Raw genomic sequence first — 24,589 nt, forward strand, 5'->3', positions numbered from 1 at the left:
ATTTTATTTTTAACTAGTCACCCAACAGTGGGGCAAAGGTTTGCAAAGATAGATGGAGGGAATGGCACATTCCCGGTGAGAAAAGCAGGGGTGGGGGGGGGGCAATATTGTTGTATTGTTTATTTATATTACGTATATTCAATACCATGATAGGCCTGGGGCGTGTGCGTTAGGTTAGCCTTATCAGCTATTTAGAGCCAAATTCTACCATCTAGGCGTGGGGTGAGGAATGGGAGAGGGTCGAGGTGAAAGCAGCGACAGACTTGAATTGCATTAACCGATGAAGTATGTTTGGCAGGATTTGCACCGGTCGGTTCGGAACACGAGGGGTCGACCTGAGGCCGTGACAGTGACAGCTGGGACCCTCGGTCTCCTGTGGGAGGCAGGGCCAGGGGGCTCCTGAGACGGGAGTTTGTGAGACAGGGACGTGACTTTAAAGAGGAAGGCCCAAGGTGGGACAGACAAGGAGTGTGGAGTGACTACCAAGAGGTATCGAGTCCTGGGCGAAGGGTGGGTGGAGCTGGGCGAGTCTGGCCCAGGATGGGGTGGGCAGGAGGCGTGGTAAGGCAGAGCCTAGGCGACTCCTGAGACTGGGGGCAAGCACGGGGCGTGGTGTGGCAGAGCCTGGGCACAGTGAGGCGGGTCCTGGGACTGGGGAGGCTGGACTGGAGGGCACGCACGCGGCGTGGTGAGGACCGCCCAGGCTGCATTGAGGCGCTGGCCTAGGCCTGTGTAATGAAGCGCTGGTAGGCGTGGTGAGGCGGAGAGTCCATGCGAGGCTTGCCCAGGGGCGGAGCGGCTTATTCCTGGCCTTCCCCCCCCCCCCCTCCGCTTGCATACATTTCCTTCAAAACTGGAGCTGCAGCTCACGCACCCCTTGAAGCTGAGCCCGGCGGGAGGGGGAACCGAGGACATGGCAGATAAGGACGTCGCGCAGCCGAAGACCCGCAGGGTGGCCGAAGGTGTGGGCTATATCGAGAGTAAGAGAGGTCTGGTGGAGGTCGGAGGAGCCGACGCTGTTTGTTGTTTATACAGGGGGAGAGTGGGAGAGTTTCACACTGGCGGCGGTGTTGTTTACGTTGTTATGGTGCATTGAAGGGTGACTCTGCGTAGGCTGGAGAAAGTCTAGTGGCCACCTGTGGGTCGACTCTCAATCATAAGCAGTAGGATGTAAGTGCGCAGGCTGAAGAAACCAGGGCCACTGCCATAGGTCCTGTGATGTGGATGCGAGAATTAGACATCAAGAGTAGAGAATACATTGCTATCCTTGTGTAAAAGTTGTGGGGTTGGCGCACAAGTAAAGGGCAGCGAGGGTGTGAAGTGGAGCATTTGTGACCCGGAGAAGCCAAGTTGGTCTTGGCAAAAGCGAAGCCCCGTGGCATAACGCAAAACATGCGGGTGTGCCGCTGAGCTTCCCACCTCCCAAGAGCATTGGACCTGCACGCATGCACGTTAATCATGGGTTTGGACGGTGATGGTGATCTTGAGGTGAGCACTGGTGGCCTGGAGAAGTGTAGATAGTCTGGGGGGCGTGGAGGGGAATGGGGATGAGCAGGGGTTTCTACTAAGCAATCTATTGTAAAGGGGGGGGGCTGTAAGAAAGGGGATGCAAACATACATTTTTTTAAATTAAGAAACTATAGTGTCTAAATTAGAGTAGCAGTTTGTTGAAGACAACAGATGAGTATTAGTGGTGAGCAGAAGGGCACAGGCAATGGATGGGGATCCAGACTAGAAGGGAGTAGAGTAGGTCTTGAGTTGAACACAGGTATTACAAGCATGTATGATTTGGGGAAGAATAGGGATTGGGCAATATCGAGGAAGACTGGATCTAAGAGACAAGGAGCATCATTATAAGGCAGACCTGGAGGGAGAAAGCTCCTTGCAAGTAATACAGAAAGCATTCGCCCAGTCATAGAGAAATGGAAGCATGGGTCCCAATAGGAGAAAGAAGTCTGGCTACAACCATAGGCGTGAGGGACCAGGCTATTGAGAGAAGAACCAAGGAAACCAATCCGGGAGAAAGAATTGGGAAGCTGGCCATGATGAGAAGGAATTAAGGACCAACCCATAGGGAGATGGAGCCACCGGTTCCAGCCATAGCCAGTAGGAACGTTCGGCCCAACTCTATCGAGAACTTCAGTAGGCACAACACGATGGGAAGGTACCAGAGCCCCAGCCGTGAGAAGAACGATTCAAATGCCTAGTAATAGGTAGTGTCATAGAGAGATGGACTCGGGACCCAGGCATAAGGAGAAGGCGGAAGGCACACCATTGCCAGAAGAGGGGAACCACTAGCACGCATAGTCGCAATGATTTATGGGAGGTTCTCTCATTATGAAATGTCCTTTTTGTAATCTATACAAGGCATTATTTCTGCCCTCTCCTTCTACAAACACATATTTATTCAAAAGTTGTGTAGACTGCTTAGCCAGGTTGAATAAAATCTCCCAGGGCAAGTACAGCTTAGACTGTCAGCTTTTATGGGGAGGACTGATGGGAGAGTTCTAAAGGACTGATACAAAGGACTGGGTGTGTAAAAATCTAGTGTGCCTGATTGCATTACCCAGGATATCAGGCAATAGGCTTCTCCCATTTCAAATGCTGGATGATATGCCAATGAGACGGCTCTGGTGGCAGGGCCGATCATTAAGTGTATTTGCGGGTGGGGCATATATTGTTTCAAGGAGACTCATTAAGTGTAATGCCAGTGAGTTATATGCTTGTGAGGCTACTATTGTGGCGGGAACTCATTCCTTTTATGTGTAAAGGGAAGATCAATGAGGGGAACATAGGGACTGCCTTCTAGGCAGTGCTACATGGGATGGTGGACCATGTGTTGCAGCAGCAAAACATGGTGTGCCTGCTATAGTGTTTACAGCAAATGGGGCACCACCCACTTGACCGCCTCAGCCTGTAATTGGGATGGTGCTTGTAGCAGTGTAAGAAGGGTCGGGCTAGGAACAGGCCATAACCCCCCTAAAAGGCGATAGAACTATGGCACTGAAAAGTGCCAAAGGAAAGCATCTGTCAGTGTAGTGTAGGTCTCTGCGCTGAAGCTGTAAGCTTGTTGTATGAGGTCTGCTATGTAATTGCATTTTCTCCTTCGCCATGGCATGCCATTTTCCCTTCATGTGTTAACTTGCTTGGGCTGTCGTGTACGGCATCTTTGGTCAGTTTCTACCTGGCTAACGCCACATACGAGGCCAGACTCCGACACTGGCCTTGAGCAAAGATCAACGCTACCAACTTCTTACCCGATTCAAAGCCTGCACCGAAACCAGCCTGCTGTAATAACTTCTCCTCCAGTGGGGTTGCGCAATTTAAGAATTCCCCAGTCATGTTACATTTCTTGTGGTCACATGGTGATTTTATTAACTGTCTTCCTTCTTTAAAGGTCAGTGGTATGTGCGTATATATTTTTTAACAGTATCGGTCGTATAGCCGCCCGTGAATAATGTACACTTATTGGAACTACAAGAATGTTTTATTTTATTTTTATTTTCTCCTCCTTAGGAGCCATGTCATAGCTTTACGAATGCCAGTGTTTTCACGGAGGGTGCACATTTTGTATTAAACTGGTCGTGTGTAGAACTTGTTGCTTCCTTGAAAGTACAAGGTCTTGTGAGAGCGAACAGGTGAACAGTTAAGGGAAGACATGAGACAATATGAAGAGGGAGAGAGAGAGAGAGAGAGAGAGAGAGAGAGAGAGGCTGGAGATGGAAGGGGGGAAGAGAGTTAACTTTGTTAGGAAAGATATATATTTATTTATGTAGTACACTAGTGGCTACTAAAGAAACAAAAGCAGATTGAAGGAAGATGTAGGTGAGGCAAGGAGTTAACATAACACACTATAATATTCTAAACCTTTTTATGATGCTTTAAATTGCCTCTTTAATTAGATAAGGAGGCCATTTAAACGATAATAGAAAGGGCACAGTGTATCCAGTGGTATCGGCTAAACGAGGAAAACAGTTTCAACAGACGTTAATGCCGTATACATGCAAAAATAGCACTCCCATTTTAGCTAGCCTTTTGTGACCCACAGATAAAAAGAAAAGGCAGCTGTTTGAAACGGTCTATACACATGCGTGCTGTCGTGTTTATATAAACAGACAATACGAAGCAGTTTCTAAATGATCAGAGGTTAGCGCTATCTTGTGTATTGTAAACTGAACACTTAAGCGTCAGCCCCCTAGAACGCCTTCATTGAGCAATACATTTGTAGAGCATACCATAAGTAAACCCCAATCATAGCTAAACATACAATTAGAATGTACATAGTAAATAGCAACATTATTATTTAAAATAATAAAGAGAAACACGTACGCGCTTCTGGTGCGATGCATTCTAGGTGGAGAGGTTGGTTTATGGGTGCAAAAAAGAGTGAAACTGCCTGGTACAGGTGTCGAAATTGGGCTTTGTTGCCCAGGTGCAAAAAGCAGTTCCTGAGTATCGGGCATCACCCGTTAGGTAGGGGCTGCTTCTGGAGAACCAGGAGCTAGTGCATAGTGGACAGAAAATGAAACGTGTGCGTAAGTTCAAACTCTAACTTTTTGTTGATTATATATTATCCTATATGCTTTAAATGTCAGTTAGGTGTGTCCTTTATTCTCTTTTATACACATTCCGAAACTTACACTGTTAATATTACATAGCTATGTTTGTATGCCACCCCTTGTCTGGGGGGTCACAAATAGCTCTTGGTTTAAAGCTAACCAGGCCCTTCTTCGCTCTAACAGGAGCTAAATAGCTCCTGGCAATTTCGAACCCCGTTGGTACAGATCACCCCCTTGCTACTACATACACCGAAGAAAACGGACATTTCTGAAACTAAATGCAAACAATTGATGGCATTTCGTTGTAAAACAAAGAACATAAAGCATTTGCGGTTTTTGCATTCGTCATTTGAATTTCTATTTTTGTTTTTTACTGTTTGTTTTACCTTCAGTGTCAAATCTGGTATTTTTTGTATCCGCCTACCCCCTTATTATAAGTTTGGGTTGTTAGTGACCAAGTTATTACATGTAGGCAAATAAAAAGCCCTGTGGTGTTCTTGTCATCATTACCTTTTGACAAAGGTCAGAAATCTTGTAACCCTTAAGTAAGCCTGCATACATATTCTTCTCAGTGCCTCTATGCCCGTGGGTTGTAGCGCGCTATACAAATACTAAAAATAAAAAAATAATCAAAAAAAAAATCGATAGTAATAAATAAAACACCAGTACGCTGAGCCGTTCACATTTTAACTATTAAAATGATGAAGTGAGAACTTAATTTGGTTGATTGATCTGTTGAACTGGTATTTGTACAATGTTGAAGCATAGGTGGAAGTAGTAATGTTCCTGTTTTTAATTGGAGCATTTTACAGCTAACCTTTGGAACAAATTTATGAGAGATGAGCAATAACATTGTCCTTTTATCATTGTAATCCTTCATTAGTCAAATGAATTATCAGACACTCTGAATGAAAAGGGAGGGGTTTGAAGCAGCTGTGCATGGGCATCTAACCCCAGTATTTCGTTTAACGTGTGGGGCCATTTGATGGCGTAATGACTTATGCTCTAACGACGTATGGGACTATGCCATTTCACATACAACAGGACTTTTTCCCTTTCTCTCAGTGACTGTTTGTTTGTTTTGTTGACTGCTGCTTTGCCGTAGTTTGGATTGATCCTGTTTGATTATATCAACTTTCTGAATTTTGAATACCGACTATAGACTACCGTGATGTACTAATCTTACGCCTGGGACTACACCCCATACCTGCTGCATCATTCTTTCGGATTCAACCTTACTTCACTATTGCCCCTCCACTATCTGATCTGGATTTTGGGCCTTGAAACCGACTGGTTCGGTTGAAACACGTGTCGGCTGTACAGAGAATAATTAAAACATTACCTACCTTTATGTTAGAATCGTATCTTGTGTATATATCTGCACCATTATTCTGTACCTAGCCCATACATGTTGGGCTTTGCGCGTTTTACCACATTCCCATTCAAACTATGAGAATTATCAGACACCCGTGAGTACATATTTAACCCAACACATCCTCTTCTGCGCCACTAACATTAGCTCCTGCTGGTTTCATAGCAGCTTCCATGAAACCACCTTGTTCCCTTTTGAACACCACTATCCAATTCACTCCTTTATCTCTGCCAGCCCTCGCCCCAAACCCTGCATCTCTCCAGCGATCACCACTGCAGGACCAACGACCAACATGTGCCTCAACATCTAGGATGCTGGCGCAAAGACTGACCCCTTCTCTCCCATCTGGTCATGCTCTCCTCTATGGACAGGCTGAGTCCAGCTACTTCACTAACCTTATATTCTCACTATAATTCCACCTCCACGTCTCTCTACTTGCCTTCAGGCTGTGTGGGCTCACCCTGGTTCACACTTGATCGCCACCTGTATTGGCCATCAACTTTCTAGTGTCTTGTCTAAGATCAACATGAACGGACACACCGTAACCTCTCTCCAGTCTCTGTTGCCCATACTCTTTCCTTGCTTTGTTCCTTCACACCTGCCGAACTAGCATCCATTCTCCTGAAATGCCAGTCCATCTCCTCCCCCTGCGGGCCCTTTTGCTCTTCAAACACTTAAGGCTTGGCGTCCCTTTCATGTTCCTACCTCTCCACCCTCTTTAAACTTTCCCTTGTAAGTGGGATCCTCCCCTGTCTACTTTAAAATTATTACCACTGCAGGTGTACGTTGCAAGCTCCTAGCCCAACATTAAAATTCACTCGCATTTTATGCACAATTTCATACTCCCAAAGAGTCCATCATCATCAACCAATGGCTAGTGCTGAGTGCACATTTTCAGGCCTGACCACTGTACATCAAAATGCCATTGTTTAACCCTGGCAACATTGCTCTATAGTCCAGTCTCCCTTCTCGCCCACTCCTCTAAAGTCCTTGAGTGGGTGGTCTATAACCAAATCACCACCAACTCAACACAGCAACCCTCCCCTCCTGCCCCCCTAACCAAGTCTGGATTCTGAAGCCATCAGTCCACGGAACCAGCACTGATCCATGTCTCTAACTTCTGTACCTCTTCCTGTTACTCCAAACACTCCCCTCTACTCTATGACACTGTTGCCCACCCTCTCTCCTTGAATGATCTCACCTCAGCATCCAAAACGTCACTTTCCTGTATTGCTTCGTACCTTTCTGACTGCTCATTCTCCATTACTGGAAACCCAACTCCTCAGATCCCATTTATCTCCCAGTGGGCGTTCCCCCATGGGTCCATCCTTGGCCTGCTCCACTTTATCCCCAGGATCCCCTCTCTTGGAAAACGAATCTAATAATTCAGGTTGTCCTACCCACCTATTTGCTGATGACAGCCATATTTTCTTCCCTTTTCCCATCTCTGCCCCTTATCTCTCCAAGTCCTTCCATCTATAATTATCTGATGGTCATGTACAAGTTGGCCACTGTATGGTGCTTAATTTTCTTATACGCAATCCCTCTAAGACCAAAGTGATCTACCTCGTAGCAAACTATGCACCACCACCGATCCCATCCCTTCTGACCTTTCCATCCTATCATTTCTCAATGGATCCCCTCAAGGTTCATAACCCTGTGGTTGTCTTTGATGGTGACTTAACAGTCCTACAACCACTGATGGGTTAATCTTCGTAGACATCATGAATATCATCCACTTCCTCCCTTAGCACTCCACCAAAATGCCACTGTTGTACTCTGTTCAATTTACTGCTTCTCTAGACCTTCTGTTCTGGGCCTACTTCTGTCTTCCTTCGCCCACCTTCACAAAGTGCTCAGCTTTAAAACCCACACTACCTGCTTACTCCCCTGCTATTCTCCTGCTTCTTCCAACTAATCCAGTGTCCGCTGGCTCTCTGAATACCACCATTCCCTCTTCAAATTCCTTCACCATATCTTTAAATCTGTCTCTAGCCTTGCCCTGCCATCCCCTTATTTGGCTGGCTAATCATTTGCTACTTCCTGCACTCTACACAGTCCCTCTATTCCCTGCCCTCCCTGTGCGCCACTCAACTTCCCTGCCTTTTTTCACTGCTGTTCTTTTTCTCTCGTTATCCCTCATCATTGCAGTTCCCCCCTACACAAAATATCACAACTATCCCTTCTTTCAAATCTGCCCTTAAACCGCACCACCTGCCATCATCTGGACCGTTTCCTTCTTAATCATCTCTTGGACCATTTTAAAGCACGGTGGATAGGGGTGTAGAGAAGCCCCTCAACGCGCACACCAGAATAAATACAGCCAACTAGGGGAAAAAAGCCAAGCACAACTCTTGCAAGAAAAACAATGTATTTTTTTTTTTTTTTTTACAAAAAGAGAAATGCCCCAGCATGGCTCTGCTGCCACCGAATGTTCTGCTAAAAGTAGTACGAGCAACATTTTAGAAAGGCACACAGCGCCATCCGTGACGTAATATTTATAGGTTGCAAATCCGAATGGCTGCTCCATATGGGATGCCAGGCCATTGGTCCCAGCCTCGTCTGTCCATGTTCTTCCACGTGGGCTCCTTCTCGCCAGTAGGCAAGTTACAATTAATTGCTCGTTAGGCAAAGCAAAAAACAATACATTCTCTATCTCTGACCTAACATGCACCTGTTACTGCAGACATAGGCTAAGAAGAGACCTTGAGGCCATTGCTTCTAACTACAACTCGATTCAAGACACGTTGGCACCCTCCCGAAGCTTCCCACCCTTGTTTTAGCTATATTGTTTTATCCTTCCCGGCCCCTCGCAGCACAAATCACATGACCTATGGTGAAGGAAAGTGGTCCCTGCTTTCTCATTTTACCGACTCGATCGTGGGTCTAACAGTTTTATGGTCGCTGGTCTGGGACTGGCTGGTATTTTGGAATGCTGGGGGTCTTGGGATGGGGGCATTTAAATGCTGTTACTTAGAATTGAAACATGGAAGGTCGGAGGCTTGTGCCCTCCTTCTCTTGTGATAACTTTTTACAGAGAGCTCTCAACCCCCACGTGGCCTTACAAGGCACATTCTATCTGGGATATGAACACTGGCAACATGAGACAATGGAAGGTCTATGAATCTCTGCAGCTCTGGCCTTTGTCCCCGGTGCCCATGCTACGACCTATTCTCACATGCAATCACCTACTTCCTCATGTGTGCCTTGGGGCCTGCGGTCTTAACTGCAGTGCAACGCTAGGCCTCGATTTTTAATATGTTATCCAAGATGGCGTTTAATTCCCCATGTATACCAGAGTAAAAAAGTACACTACCCTCCCTTCATAACGGTCCGTAGCGATACCCCCCTCTACCCTCCCCAATCCCCCTACTGCACAGACCCAGGACTCTGCCTCATCTGAAAGTGCTGGGGGCCTGGGGCGAGCGTCCCTCCCTCCCAACGCGAGTTTACCCACTCAATGTTTGTAGAGCGTTTGTTATGAATCCATTCCCTTTCTTGTTCAGTAATTTCTAAATACCAAGACCTCTTTTACTAGCACTACACATCTTATCTTAAAACACATTTACACTTCATTTTATTGTATTAGTATTTCATTTTATTGATCCGAGTAAGCTGCTACAAAACATAAGTGCCAGGGCTTGGGGACGCCAACAACATGGGTGCATTATGCCACATACGGCTATATTAGGAAGTGGGAAGATGATGTTTTTGTTAAAAACCTTTTTTTTTTTTTTTTTACACTTTTTCCTCTGTTTTCTTCCTGACCCCTCACTCTAGGAATCTTTTTAGTATCGTTTATTATCGTGACTGGCGACTTGGAGTCATCTGTCCATTCAACTTTATTGGGATAAGCCACTTGGATGAAATCAGTTGAAACGACGCATGAAGCATTTTCCCAGTGTTCCTTCATGATGTCTGTGCTAAGCAATTCTGGTAACAAGGATGCATATATGGCATTGAAGTCCTTGGGGATATGGCACGCCACAGCCCCATCTTTTTAATCTAACTGTGTGGTCTTTGTTACTACTTTGCATACAAAAACTACCCTGTGTGCAAAATGTCAGGGCTTGCAAAATCTACTAGCCCACTAGCATTGACTAGTTTTTAAGAAGGACGAGCACCAGATACCTAAGGGTTAGGCGCGCACCATAAATTAAACTAAACCATTTGCAGGATACTTGACCTTGCTGGCGAGTATGGGGATGTTACAAACATATTTTGCATTTACTGCAAACACTGTTTGCCGAAACCGGCAAATGCAAGTTTCACTGTACATGCTTGGCAGCATTGCACCAAATATGAAGTGTGCTTATGGTGACATGCACCATATTACAAAAAGCACTGGTAACTATTGTCACCAGTCTCCTTGGGGTGAGTGCATTTCTCTTAGATTGAGTATGTAAACTAAGGAACTCGCCCTGCCGGTCTAGTGGGATTTTAAATAATTTCCAAGGCCTGAATGTGCACTCACCACTAGCCTTTGCTAATGATATTTGACTCTTGGTGAATAAGAAATACTGTGCCTGCTACCTATCATGTGTAATTTACACATGTATAGGGTGGCGGTCACCACCCTATAGTTGAGGTGAGTCGATCTCCCATAGGAAACCTGAAAAAATGAATTGCTAATAACATTTGACTTGTGCAACGGATTTGCTCATAATTCTGAAGATACCTAGGTGAAAGATTTGTTAAAAAACAAGTTATTAAGAAAAAAGACAGTTATGGCCTACTCCCCCATTCATTTTCCCAAAGACAAAAAAGGTTAATGTTTGCTGGACCGGACAGCCCAAACTCCCGGATGTTTTTCGACCTAGTCCTTAACAACTTCGGCATTAAGCGTTGACACGGGCCCTTTCATGGTTTGGGGTTATTACGTCCAGTAGCTTTTATGATTGGATGGACAAGAGGGTGCCTCCTTCTCCAGGTGGATAGGTATATCTTGGTTAAAATGGCCAAGATACCGGGTGTTTATAAATGAAACAGTCCCATCTTTTATTTTTCAAGAATGCAAGAGATGGCCGCGGCTATAGCTGAGGGTAATGGAAAATGATACACAGAAAAAAAGCTATTTGGAGGTAAAAAAACATCCAAATTCCAACAGTCTAGTGGTGGGAGGAGAGGTAAGAGGACACTAAGTGAAATGAGAGTTGGGGGGGGTCTAGGGACTGAATTTGCAACACAAAGCTTTTCTGTAACCTTGGCTATCGGGCAGAAGTCGCAAATAGCCGACACCTCAAAGCAAACTGCGTCACAGAAACAGCATAAAGACTGTGTTGTAACCGATACAGTGGGTGGACATTCCTTTGTGGGTGCTTGGGAACTACACTATACTTAAGAACCAGCCCGCATCACCTCCTGAGAAGCTAGGCCTTGATTGCTCGACCACATTTACCAATAATAGAGAATCTTGGCAGGGGCTTCTGTGCCTCTCCTCTACCATATAGAGAGCAGAAGTACAAACACCCCCCTCTGGCGTCTTTACTAAGAGGCACAAAGTTAAGGTGTCTTTAGCTGGATTTCAGGGGTTTTGTTGCGTTGGGTTCTCATGCTAGAGTAAAAAATATTTTTTTTTAAAAACAGGGCTGGTTGAGCTACTCACGCCTCACGTAACTCAGAGAGCTGTGTAGTTTACATCACTCTACTTGCCTGCAATCTAATTAATGCTAATCCTGGACTGTCTGGAACTAGCCTTTGGCTGTTCCTTGTCTGGCTCGATAATGGATGCTTTTTGTATTAGCGCGAACAAGGAAAATAGTTATTCTAATTGTTACCTGTAAACATTCCTCTAAGTGGAGGGTGAATTACGAGGCAATTTCTGCTAGTCCAATTGCATGCAGGGAGAAGGAAAAACGAATGCATACACAGGAAAGCAGGGACGAATGCTGGCTTTGAAGGCAGTGGGACATATCTTTCTCCTGTGGTACTAAGGGTTACAAATAGCGTGTGCTAAGCACCAACGAGTCTGTAACGCACCACCACCCTTAAAAAATAAAAATAAAAAAATAGGACTTTCTAAATGCCAATTATAAACGTACAACTGTATCTGTTGTAAGTTTTTTTATTTTTTTAGGTTTTTTTAATATATACTTGGGGAATCTGAATTTACATCAAAAGTCTGATATTTGGCCTCTTAACAGGGATCGAATACCGCAGAGCCTGAGACTCTATGCAGAATCTCAGAGTCTCTTGGTGTCCATGCACCGCAGACTTGGACACCAAGGGAGCTCAAGGGCACAGGGGAATAATCAGGGGGGCCAGGGCAAGGGAACAGGACATCAAGCAAAGGCTGCCCCCCTTCCATGCACTTTTCCCCTCCCCCCTCTCCCATGCACTTGCGCGTTCTCATTGTCACTGGGCCTAGTAAGATCACTGTTTTGTTCTCCCCTTCTCCCCTCCCTTGCCTTGTCGCGCTCTGAAACACTTGTGTACGAGCACGATAGAAATAAAATATCAATCAAAGGGAGAATATTTGATATTTATGTGTTTTGAGTTTGATTTTTTTAATGTTTTTATTGTGGTAATATTCCAATGGAATAATGTAACAACACAACAGCCAATTTCATTTTTGTAAACCAAAGGGCTAAATACATGTTTTTAAATATAAAAATTACAAATATCCATTAGACTGTGCATTTGTAAATTCCCTTTTTTTCTTTCTTACTCAAATTACATCAATTCATATGCATTTAGACTAATTATTACTTTGTCTATTACTCATGTCTGTTTGAAATTTAACAAATTTCATGTATGTGCCAATAACTCTCTCCTGCATTATTGCATATTTCCTAATCGACATATTGATCTCTGCAGGTTTTACATGGTGAAACTGAATTGAACAAATGCATGATATAAAGCAACCCTGCAAGGGAGGAAGTTTTTAAGTTATCAAAAAATACTTCAGTCAAATTCATAGTTTATTTTATCAATTTCCCTAAAATTGAAAAGACAATTATTATAAATGTATCAGAAAAAAATGCTTTTTATCATCTTAAGTCTGTCCCTTACAAAAGTGAGCTCCTCTTGTGAGCTACATTAAGACTGAGCTCTGTCGCCCGAAATATGCATATCATTCTGGCCTCAGTTTGCACGTTCTTTATTTCCTCCTGTCTTACCTAATGAAACTTTTTTAAGACCTATAAATCTCATTTTATTTGATGGTGCTGTTGCCAATGCTGAGCCCAAGGCAGCTTAGGGTCTTGGCTATTAATAGAGGAAATGTGTTCCCTTATTCTAGTTTTCAATGGCCTAATTGAGCTACCAATATACACTCTATCACAGACACATATTTATTTATTTAAATTCTTAGTTACGCGCCACATCGCCCGGGGGCCTCACGGCACATATCGGTGCATATTCTCCAAAAGTAGTTTTACAGTTTATGTAATCCTTAATGTGTACTGTTATTCCGCTCACGTCTGTGAATGTGTCTGTATTGCCTTGTGCAAATGTGCATGTTCCACATTTGTAGAAACCCAGTCTCGAGGGTTACAGCCATGTCACTGGCCTTTCAGTGTGTTTGTTTTTAAGCATTTTTCTGCTCTTTTAGAAATGACTGTGAATTTCCCATCCAGATATTTATTAAGATCTTTGTCCAATAGAAGAAGATGCCAATGTCTCTTAAGAATGTCTCTAATCTTGAAGTGGTCCTGACAATACTTTGTCATAAACATGATTTTGGCTTTTGCTATGTCTGTACTCTTTTCCTTCTGTTTCAGCGTCTCCGTTCTGACAGTTCGCTTCGCCTTCTTTCGTGCTTCATGCATGCTTTCTTTGGAGTATCGCCTTTGTTGGAATCTTGTACAGGATTACATTCTTGTTCAAAAACGGCTTAGTCTTCAGTTACCCTGTGACTTTGCAAGGCAAAAATACACTTTGCACTGAATCAGGGTGTTTGTTGGCAGTGCAAAGTCACTTTTCACCAGTGAACAGTCCCTTTGCACTGTGCAAAAAAATTATCCACGAATCCTGCCCATAGCCATTATTTCATAAAGTCTGCAGCATTATGCATCCTTTTCACTTCACTTCCTCCCATTGCCATTTCTAAAGAGACAAAAGTCCCTGCTAATATGCCCCCCCCAACCTCTCCCATCAGTGCCCAATGGCTCACATTGTATTGACACAGAGCAACGTCAGACACCCTCTGCTGCCCAGAGCTCCTTGGGACATTGTCCTGGCAGCGGGACACCTCTCCCGTTCAGAAGGGTAAGGAGTCCTGCTGCCAGGACAGTGAGCGTGCTGAGCAGGAATTGCTTGGCACACATTGTCCTGCCAGCGGGACATCTTTCCTGTTGGGCACCCTCTTTGAGGTGCTGAACTGGAGAGGTGTCCAATGCATGAACAAATGTCCCGGTCTTGCTCTCAAAAGAGCCTTTGGAGGGGCAGCTGCTCCCCCTACCCAGCCCCCCGGTACAGCACTGCATTTATGTTAGTCCGGTACGTCCTGTGTAAATGAATTGGGGTAATATGCCATTGGGGGATTTATTTGAATCTGTGCCTTGTTACATTTTGTAGGTTTCTCGCATACATGAAGATGCCAATAGTTACTGGTATAAATCATATGTGCGTTTATTTTGTTTACTTACGCAGAACTAGTGTTAGTCACTTTTTCACATACACCTTCTAAGATAAATGTTTTGTTTCATTTATAGATTAAGGGAGCCTGTCCTGATGAAACCCTTGTCTCCAGTTGGAAGTTAGAATTGTTGAAACTAGTGACTTTGTAGTGCCTCCTCATGAGCTCACCGTTGAAAACAACAATAGGATGCTCAACACAGTTGTCTAAACTAGTAGACTTTGGGCTCACTGACCTAGGAGAAATGTCATGGTTTACTCTTCCCTTTATGAACATTGTATTTATTTTGAGTGATTTCTATTCAGGAAAGTATATTGCACTTCCTTTACTAATCTCTGCTGCTGAATTTTGCACTGTTTGTCTCTTGTTTAGTTCATGTTTGACGGCTGTTTAGTGTTAATCACGGTTTACATGATTGTTTTTGTAGGTGTATCCTGTAATATGGGACTTGCAATATTCTTGTAGATACTAGGTAATATACGTGATATCCTAAAATCGTGTATTTTTACTTTTTCTACCTTCATGCAAACCTTTTTGTTTGCTTCCGTATGGAAACCGTCCCACTGGTTTCACGCCATCATGACCTTCTCATGCTGGCGTAAAAGTTGTTGTCATTGAAGGCGGCGGAGGCCAGACCTGAGGTGGGAACATAACTCTTGGAACGCCTCTGCCTTCAAAACCGATGAAACCTCCCCCCCCCCGTGAATGGACGATCTTAACTGTGTTAGCCTGTTATTAGCCCCTCGATTTATGCTGTCAGGACGATGGAAATGTGCCCCTCTCGCAAATCTTCACACTCTCCTGACAAGGCACCTTTTTGTTTAACTGTTAAAATGCATGTTTTTATTTTCAAAGTTGTAGCTGCAGAAATGTTTAAGCAATTTGCAGTGAGGTTACCAGTTCAACATCTGGCACCACTGACTCATTCTGCTCCATCAAACTGGCTACCTTTCAGTTGGGTGATGGTAGTACCTGTGTAAACCTGCATTTCCTGTGGGGTTTGTGTGTGCCTGGACTATGTGTCACGTTGTTGGCAGGCATGTTTGTTTACATTCTCTTTGCGTTGTCTGTTTCATCTGCAGGGGTTTTGGTGCACAGAATTAGTCAGAGCTATCTTGGTAGGCTCCACCAACAGGGCGGGCGGGGCTGTCTGTGAGGTGATTTCACCTCGGGGTGGGCGCAAGCCCCCCAGCTGGCGGACAAAAGTGGAGAGTTCCCGGGGGAGATAAGAGCCTGAGGGGATCAGCTGAGGAGAGAGCCGGGAGGGATGAGCAGAGAGAAGGGAGCCTGTTCTGTCAAGGAGGGCATCCCAGGCCCTCTGGTGTGCCTGGGATGGCCCATACTTCATAGGCCGTCTGCCGGTCTAGGCCCGCAGTCCTTTCCCCCCACCTAGGGTCGAAAGAGTGCGGGAGGCTGAGCTGCAGAAGCATTTGGCGGGTGCTCCACCCTGCTCGCCACCGCTCCTGAGAGAGAGAGAGAGCGGTGACGGTTTTCTCGCACTATGTATTAGCGTTCAGGTAGGAAAGGGAAAGTGAGTAAAAAGGGACACCGGGCCCTTTGTGAGCCGGATTTACGGCTAACCCGTGGGCAGGTAAGGACCGGACGAAAGGCGGTATTCTCATAACCTGTCCCTGGGACGCTGACAGGATTACTTTTACAGTAGCTCTGTGGAAGCAGAGTTGACCAATTTCGGAGACAGTGTATAAGGCTCAGTGGAAACCGGAGGGAGTTGGGTCACTCCTGCTGTGGAAGGGTCCCTCCTGTCAGTCGATAGCCAGTTTTGGCCCAGGCTGTTAAGTTGAGTAATGGATCTGTTCCCCCGGATATAGCCGCACTGGGGGTAGGGACTGTGATTTAACCAGCCCGGAGCTCGGCACTTCGCCAGCTGGGTGGGGACGTTGAGAATTCCCGTGGGATCCATTCCTAGGGGACTCGCCTAGCGTATTTCTGAGGCGTGATACGGCCCGGTTGTCTGACTGGGTAAGTGTTGTAATATTGTGATAAGTGTTGTATGTCCCAGTGGTAGTCTGCAGCTACCTGTAGTGAGGGGACGGGGTCCGATCACGATATAATTATTTATTTGCCAATTGTGAACTGCCCGCTCTCAGGTGATCCCACTGATGTATATGAATATTTATTTGCCAAATATGAATGTGCATTTTCTCAGGTGACCCCACTGAGAGATATGATTGTTTGTTTATTTACCAAATATGAATGCGCACGTTCCCAGGCCTTTGCTATATATGATTAGTTATTTACTACATGTGAATGTGCACGTCCTCAGGTGACCCTACTGATTTCATTTAATCAGATATTTACAAGAATGAAAATGAACTTGTCCTCCGGGGCCCCACAGGACCCACTTTAATATTACTTCAACCCAAAGTGTAATTAATGCTACGGAAAGTGATTGAATGAGAAATGTATTGGGTCTGTTATGTGCTAGCAGAGAGTGCCTCTGTTAGGAGGTATGTTAAATGGTTCATGTGTAACAAGGATTGGGTTAAAAGATTGAAATTACATAAAAGAAACCGTTTCATGCTTGTTATAAGAAGAAAGGCTTTGTCTGTTCGTTTAACCACAGGCACGGGTATAAGTGTCAGTGATCTGGGCTGACCGAATCTAGGCCCTCATGAGGGTCCATACATCATCCCCTTGGGTCTTCATTATTTGCGCATGTGTGCAGTAAGGTGTTGTACTCCTATACCCGGATCTCCTACAGGTGCGTTTCACTCATTGTACAGAAAAGAGAAAAAAAAAGGGAGAAACACCTTACACCTGTTAACATGACCAGTATTGTGATTTAATCACGTTCTCAAAAATGTAATGTCCTTTTGCAAAAGACACTTTTTCATGGTGCTACCAGCCAGGGTGATTGATCTGAAACTCATGGTTTCCTTACTTGACCAAATTGTGTGATCCTAGACAAATCGGGTTATTTGTCAAAGAATGGTTGCTTTCAATGAGTGTCCACATGTCCTGACACAAGCACGTGACCACGGTCTACTCCTGTACTTCCCCATTTTGAACTACTTTGTAAATAAGCCAACGTGTGAGAAAACATACTGAATAAGCATCATGGCTGCCATCGCAGCATACACAAACAAAATAGTTTATGCTGCGTGTCATGGGACTGTGCCTGCCCTGGGCTAGAATCCACATCAAGGTTGAAGCCACTTGACCCAGAAAGAAAAAATGTTTGGTATCTTCTTTTGACAAAATTGTATTCACTTTATTTCAGCATGTCGCATGCGCGGTTTGTTTGTATCGTGTTTTTGTTTTCTTGAAAGCATTGCTGTTGTGCTTTTTCGTTTTTTGCACTTCCTCCAATCACACCCCTCGTGACTTGGCCAGTTTTTCGAGTAGGGACTTTTGAGAAGAGTACCTTGCTGTTAATTTCTGCTTTCACATCCTTCTCTTTAGAAAGGCTGCTATACAGGGAATTAGCACAGTTTACTCATGTCAACACAATGCAAACCAGCCCAAGGGAATACATCGTTTAATTCCTTTGGCAATTCTCCACTGTTGCCCGGAACTGATGTTGTTTTTTAGACATCGGATCAGTGCTATTAACCAGCTCTCCTCCCCTCCCCCTTCCCTGTGTCGATTTTCATTTACTAGCATAATGTTATTTTTGTCAACATGAAAACTTGGAAGCACGAGCACAACTCTTAGGGTCAAACAGAGCGACGCAAAAGTCGAATTGAACCATGGGTGTAAATGTTTATTAAAGCTCTTTTTAGCTAGGGATCACTCGCCTGCACACCCAAACATGTCCTACTGCCACACGGGGCACGCCCCTCACCCTCTCTTCTCAATCAGTCTACAAAAGCAGCACCTGCATAAACCCCTCTGTGACTTTTAATTATGTGGAATGGCTGGGGAGTCGCTAAGGCATTTTCTTTAGTGCCGCACACATGCACTCGATAATGGCCAATCTGACCCACCAGTAATGTTCTTGCTAATTTGTTATTCCATATTTTTCACGAAAAGCTTTTTACCATGACCGCATTAATGTAATTTAGCAACATGATCATTAAAGTGCAAACCACAAACGCGAGTTGTATCTTTCTTCTTGAATAGGATTTCTTGTCAGTTACCCAATGCTGCTGATTTTGACCAACTTCAGGAGAATGAAATTCAGCCATTGCAGGATGGGAGCACGTGACCTGCAGAGTTGCTCAACCCTCTAGCTATCGCCTTGGCTTTCTAAGCTGGTGGGATCGGTCTCCGTGTTGCCTCCAGATTCGTAAGGCCGGAGAATAAGCCAGCAACCTGCTACCATCCCATACCTTCCACTCCATATTCCAGCAGAGCAAAACGTAAGCCCACAATGAAAGCTTTTGCAATAAATGATCTGATAGGTTATGACGGGTTATTTATAACGTGCTTAATACCCAGAGATTACTAAGCGCGGACCGAGGGATCGAACCTGAGTTGCTCAGTGTCGTCTTGCACGTTGCCCCTGAGCTATCCTCTCGAGAATTAGAATAAGGCACAACTCCTGCTCCTCTCAAAATTGCCAAGATTTTGGGCTTGTGGTCTGGACCAACGTTCTGTGAACTGTTCTTGTGTGGTGCTCTCCGATGAAGAGTAGGTTACGCCCGGAGGCTTTGCACCCTAAAAGTGAGTTTCCACAAAAGTCAAATTCAACTCTTCACGATGTGAGCCAAAGGCAATATTAAAGTATTCTAGGCTGTCGATTATTTGTGTAGTGCAGCCAACTTCAGAGAGCAAAACAGTTAAGAAGTAAAGGACAACTATCGAGATCGAGCATTCTGTAAACGAGTGCGCTTTTTTTCTACTAGAAATTAGGCAAAGGCCCCTATATCAACTTTTGTTTTCTTCTAGAGACCCGTTAAAGGCCACTGTGGTTGCAGTGTGTTAAGAGTCATTTGAGGGCCTGACTTTATTGTTCGTGAACCAGGTCCGCAAGTAGGGTATAGTGGGTTTGCTGAGCAAAGCCAGATCAGTTCAGAGACATGGAAGTGGGTCACAGGCAGTGAGGCCCTTTTCAAATGTTGATGTTCTTGGATTAGCTTGATGGCCCGTCAAGAGGATAACTTGTAGTGGGGAAAAATCGGGTGGCAAGGCAACCTCTGCCATCTTTCCCAGTGGTGGTCTCTTATAATGTTTTGTGGAGTAAATTTGAAGAAGAAGGGAAGCCAGGAGTTACAGATGCCACCTAATGACAGTGCATTGAACTAGGTTTGGCTCAATCCATCTGCTTCCAATCTTTATATAGTGCTTCAAGCAAGACTCTTTCCCAATCTAAGAGCTGTACTTTGGGCCTATCATCCAATTTAAGTACTCAGTGTATCGGAACAATGAAGGGCTTAGTCAACCCTGTCAGAATATACACAAGTTTCCTGCAGGCTGAGCACCAATAACTTGGGGCAATGCGTAAACTCGCTGAGCTGTCTTGATGCAGGAGCCTCTCCGGGTCGGTTGTTTTTGGAGTGCCGGGAAGTCTCCAGGTGCCACGTGAACTCCTGATCTCACTGATTTGGCAGTATGAGCTGCGTCCAGTCAGACTCATTATTTTTGATGGACAACACTGCCACATTTCAGGTAAGTCCTGTACAGTGCGTGTCCTAGCCCCAAAGTAGTTGGTGCAATTATGGTGCCCCTGCTCTGATTCTGGCCCATTATCTTTGCACCACAATACAGAGCTTCTTGGAGCTCTGCAGCAGTTCTGTCCCAGAGACCTTTTGTCTTGTGTTGGGAAATGTGGGCGCCATCTAGATAAGATGGACTTGGGGTACCACTGCCCCAGAAGACTGCTTCTCCCAACTTCTTTCACATTGGTAATTTCCATTGCTCCCATATATAAAATGCATTTCAGAATTCTAAAAGCTGAAATATGCCATCGTTCAATCCTTTATTTTAATTTCCTCAAGAATGTTTTCCTTCTAGCTCCTGCTTATTAGAAAATGTGGGCACGGGTAATTCCCCTTACGGGCAATTCATTGTGGGGGTGGCCTGTAGATTGTTCCAATGGCCCCACCCCCCCAACCACACCCAAAATGGCAATGTCTCCCCTGTGACTACGAAGACCGGCACATTTTAAAAAAACTGGTTATCTTGGCAAAGTACATCATCTGCCTTTCACAAAGGGGCCAGTTTTTTCCCAAGCTCATTATAGTTTTCTTATTCAAAAGACGACGCGTAAAGCTTCCTTTTACAACTGAAGTAGCCTCTGGGCACTCCGCATAAGAATGGAGAAAGAAATACTAACATGGCAAGCCTGTGGGAACTGCCAGATGGTCACCACACTGAGTAGAAGAATGACATCTAAATTGATTGTTAATGATGTCCATCCCCACTGGACAATTTACGCGTCTATTTCTAGTGCCAGTGCAATGGATACTGAAGTCAATCGTCAAAGAGGAGTGTAACATTGCAGAGGCAGTGCTTGGGACTAATTGGTGACCTTTGGGGAACTTCAATTACTCATTAATGTAGTGTGTCGGTCTCCTCTGTGAGAAACCTGAAAATGTCTCGCTGTCTGAACCCTGGGGATCTCTTTCTCAGGTGGCCAGAGCACGGCCATTGCTCTTTGATCCCGACCTTGGGGGTGGACACGTGGGGGAGGATCACCTGGATGAGGGATCTTCTGGGAATGGGGGTGAGATATTCGATGGCGAAACACGGTTTTCCCCCTTACTGATGCCTCGTTTAACTTTATTGGTTATTCTGAATCCTGTCCCGTTGCGCCCCTCCGTAATTACAGCAAAATATCACCCCATGTATTACAACAGCAGGACTATCCCCTTGTCTCAGATATGCCCCTATCAGACATTCCTTCAGTTGAAATAGACTATTGTCAAACCAGTACCATTATGCCCCAGTACCTTTCTCTGAAACCACACTAACACATGTATTTACCATCACACGCTGGTCCCTTTTATTTGGACAAAACCCAACACAGTTTCCCCCTAATTAATCAGAAAAACTACAACTCCCACAATCCCTCCTCACTGTTTTTTTTTCTACAAACACTGAGACGAGGAAGAGCGGACCTGACTGCCATATTGTGACTGGACTGTCCCGCTAATGAGGCCAGGCAAGGCCAGGCCTCCCTTTCTAACTGCTCACACCTGACTCCACTTAACATGCCCAGGTGGAGCAGGAGAGTACACTTTGAGCGAGCTGGGGATGCTGGAGGGTGCCAGGATGCCAGAGAGAGACCTGTGGAGCTGAGAGGAACCTTGTAGGCCTGGAGGAGAAAGAACACCCAGACACTGAGCCTGACTGCGCAGGGGAGGCTGCAGTGAGGAGCGGAAGCTATGGCTCCAGGGAGTCTTAACCAGGGGCAGCTGGTGTTACCTGGTGGCACCCACAATAAAGCTCCTCCCCATTGCTAAACCAGGACAGCCCAGGCCTCTGGAGGGCGGGGGGCAGGTGGCGAGACCCTGACCCCAGGTAAAATTCCCGTAGTGCTCCAGCAGCTCCTAAAACTGCAAGAATGCCGTTTTGGGGGAGCTGAGAAGTGTGAGCAAAATGCCAAGAACTGCATTATGGGACTGGAAGTCCAAAGACATATATATTTTTTTTTCTTTTGATAAATTGAAGGGTCACAGTCCGGCAGAGGGCAACCCCTTGTGAACTTTGGGAGGGGGTCCGAACCCGGTGGAGGGAGGTCCGGAAAGAATGAGCAAGGCCAAGCAGCGAAGAAAACAGAAAGCCGAACCTTCAACACAACCAGTGAGTCCAAGGCAATGTACACGAAACCGGTTTGTGAATGAATGAAGGTCGAGCAGCAACAAAGTGTCCATAGAAACCAAGCGTGAAAGTGTTGGACGAAGAGGTGAGAAGATTGCAGGAAACCAATAAATAATTTTTTAATTGTGTAGTGTTGAAAGGAGGATATAAAACTAAAGAGTGGTGAAGCAAAGGGAAACTGCCCAGTCAAGTCTCGGTGAGATGTGTTTCAAACTCTGTAACTGAAGAGAACGGATCTGTGTGAAATTACTGAGTTGAAAAGTCTGACCACCAAAAGACAGCCGCCCCCCATTTTTTCGCACATATACATATATGTGGGGGGAGACACCCTACTGCCCCCACCTTACACCTATGCATTTTTATTAACTTTACCCCCCCACATATACATATGCAAATAAATGGGGGTCAGACCTTTGGTGGTCAGACTTTTCCACCTCAGTATTTTCGTCCTATTCCAAAGAGAACAGTGTGTGAAGTGTATGTGGCGAGCGAAGTGAAAATAATTAAAGCAGCAAAGGAGTGACTGAACTTTGAAGTTAAGATTTAATACCGTATGCAGAGTGGTCCGGTACCACGTGGGTGCTCATTCGAAAGTCTGTTAGGTATCTGACCAAAAGGTGACAAATGTTAAAGGGGCGAAATTGCAAAATCGAAGTGGTCGTATAGCGGTCAAGCCAAACCCCTTGCACATTTGAAAGTCTTCGATACTTGATGTAAATTGAAATTGGTCCGAGCCTGGCTGAGGGAGACTAATTGTTTTAAAAGGGATCTGAGCCTGGCGGATGGGAATCCAGGGTGCACTGTGAGTCACCCGAGAGAGAATATCCTACGAACATTGTGCAAGAGTATCTGTGGGGGATCCAAAGTGACGAACATTGTGTGTGTAAAGGATCTGAGCCTGGCTGAGGGGGGTGTCTGGGGTGAATAGTGAATCGCCTGAATTAAGTACTTGAGAAAATCTGAAAGAGAATAACGTATCTTTGTCGAATCAGGCCCTCTGCATTAAGAGACTTGTATAGGCAAAGAGACTTGGGCACAGAAGGCCATGATGCTAATTATTGAACTGCATCCTCGTGCTAAAGAAGCCAGAGATTGTGCTATGCTCGAGTGAACCGCCTTGTCCTGTGCTGAACACGTGGCGAAATGCAGCCAACGCCTGAGCATCCTGATTTACCATGTTGTGAACACTACTTTCTTTTTGCTAAGACAGTTTCCCACACTATTTGTATTTGGAGATCAGGATTCTCAATAGGTTTCTTAGTATAGACCCTTTTATTTTGACAAGACACCACTAGGACTGCGTTATCATTATTTAATGGTTGTAGCTTGCTCCCATCTGTACATTTAGGATTAGATGGGCGTTTTTCAGACCCTTTTTGAAGTTCAAAAACAGTCTTGAACTGTGGTCACTTGTGTCGGTCTTACTGTTGATATCATGCCTTCCTTACACCACATATAGTAATTTTGATTGCATTCAAACCAGCAGACAACCAGGCATGGTCTAAAATTTGTTGTGGAAGCGACTATGTGTCATGTAGCCAGGACACCATGCCACTGGTTCCGACCTTTGCTTTTAGAAATCCGTGCAATCTGGTACTTCCGTTTTTTCACAGTATCAAGCATGAACCAAGACTTGCTCTCAAGATGCCTTTAGGTTGTTACATGGAATCCCAGAACTAAAAACATGGTGTTTTGATGACTCTGAGCGATGCGATCAACCTAGCCATGCGAACGCTAGGCTTCAGCTGTAGACCGAGTATTATCTTCACAGCAATGATTAGCAGGAACAAGTGGTGGCAATGCCACCGTTTTGACTTTTTGTGTGCGCATACGATCAGCATTTGCCAGGCACTGTCTTAAATGTACTAGCTAGCCATTAATGGTAGCAGCTGCAAATGGTGCAAGTAGTTGGGCATATAATAGCAGTGCCCGGCTAATGCCTATATAAAACCTATGCACAAGCCCAAACTGTTGGCTTTGCCAATACTAGTTATCAACAGGCCTTCCGTGAAGGGCATGCGTACTGCTTATAAACCAAGTAGCGGAAGTCGCGCTTTGTTAAGGCATTTTTATTACACCAGTACTGCATTTGCAGCTCCAATTAAGCCATTAACTGTATATACTGCTTTGAATTAACACTTGCAGATACTTCAATGAAAGAGTTTGATGTTACTGACTGATAAAGCAAGCTCAAACATATCCCTGTAGGGATTTGTGCTGGGTGGGAGAGGGCAGGAAGAGGGTGGGAATGGTCAGACATAGCGGATCCTTGCCATTGTCACCTCTACTGTAAGGAATATTGGAACCACAGTATATGGCAAGCTTGCACTATAATCCCAGGCTTAATCCATTGGT

The 24,589-nt window shown here is 45.0% G+C and overlaps 1 protein-coding gene across 3 annotated transcripts in view; it reads left to right on the forward strand.

Moving 5' to 3' along the window:
* Positions 1–812: 812 nt before the first annotated feature.
* The window catches only part of STOM (stomatin), a 214,714-nt gene continuing 190,937 nt past the window's right edge, over positions 813–24,589 (forward strand). The window contains exon 1 of one of the 3 annotated variants that reach the window (XM_069609515.1): positions 813–962. In XM_069609515.1, coding sequence (XP_069465616.1) covers positions 914–962 — 49 coding nt within the window. In that variant the 5' untranslated portion in view covers positions 813–913. Of the gene's footprint in view, positions 990–24,589 lie in introns of all 3 variants that reach the window. The other 2 variants (XM_069609514.1, XM_069609516.1) reach the window with 2 other exon arrangements.

Source organism: Ambystoma mexicanum, chromosome 8 (genome assembly GCF_040938575.1).
Source record: "Ambystoma mexicanum isolate Mex_15411 chromosome 8, UKY_AmexF1_1, whole genome shotgun sequence".
NCBI lineage: Eukaryota > Metazoa > Chordata > Amphibia > Caudata > Ambystomatidae > Ambystoma > Ambystoma mexicanum.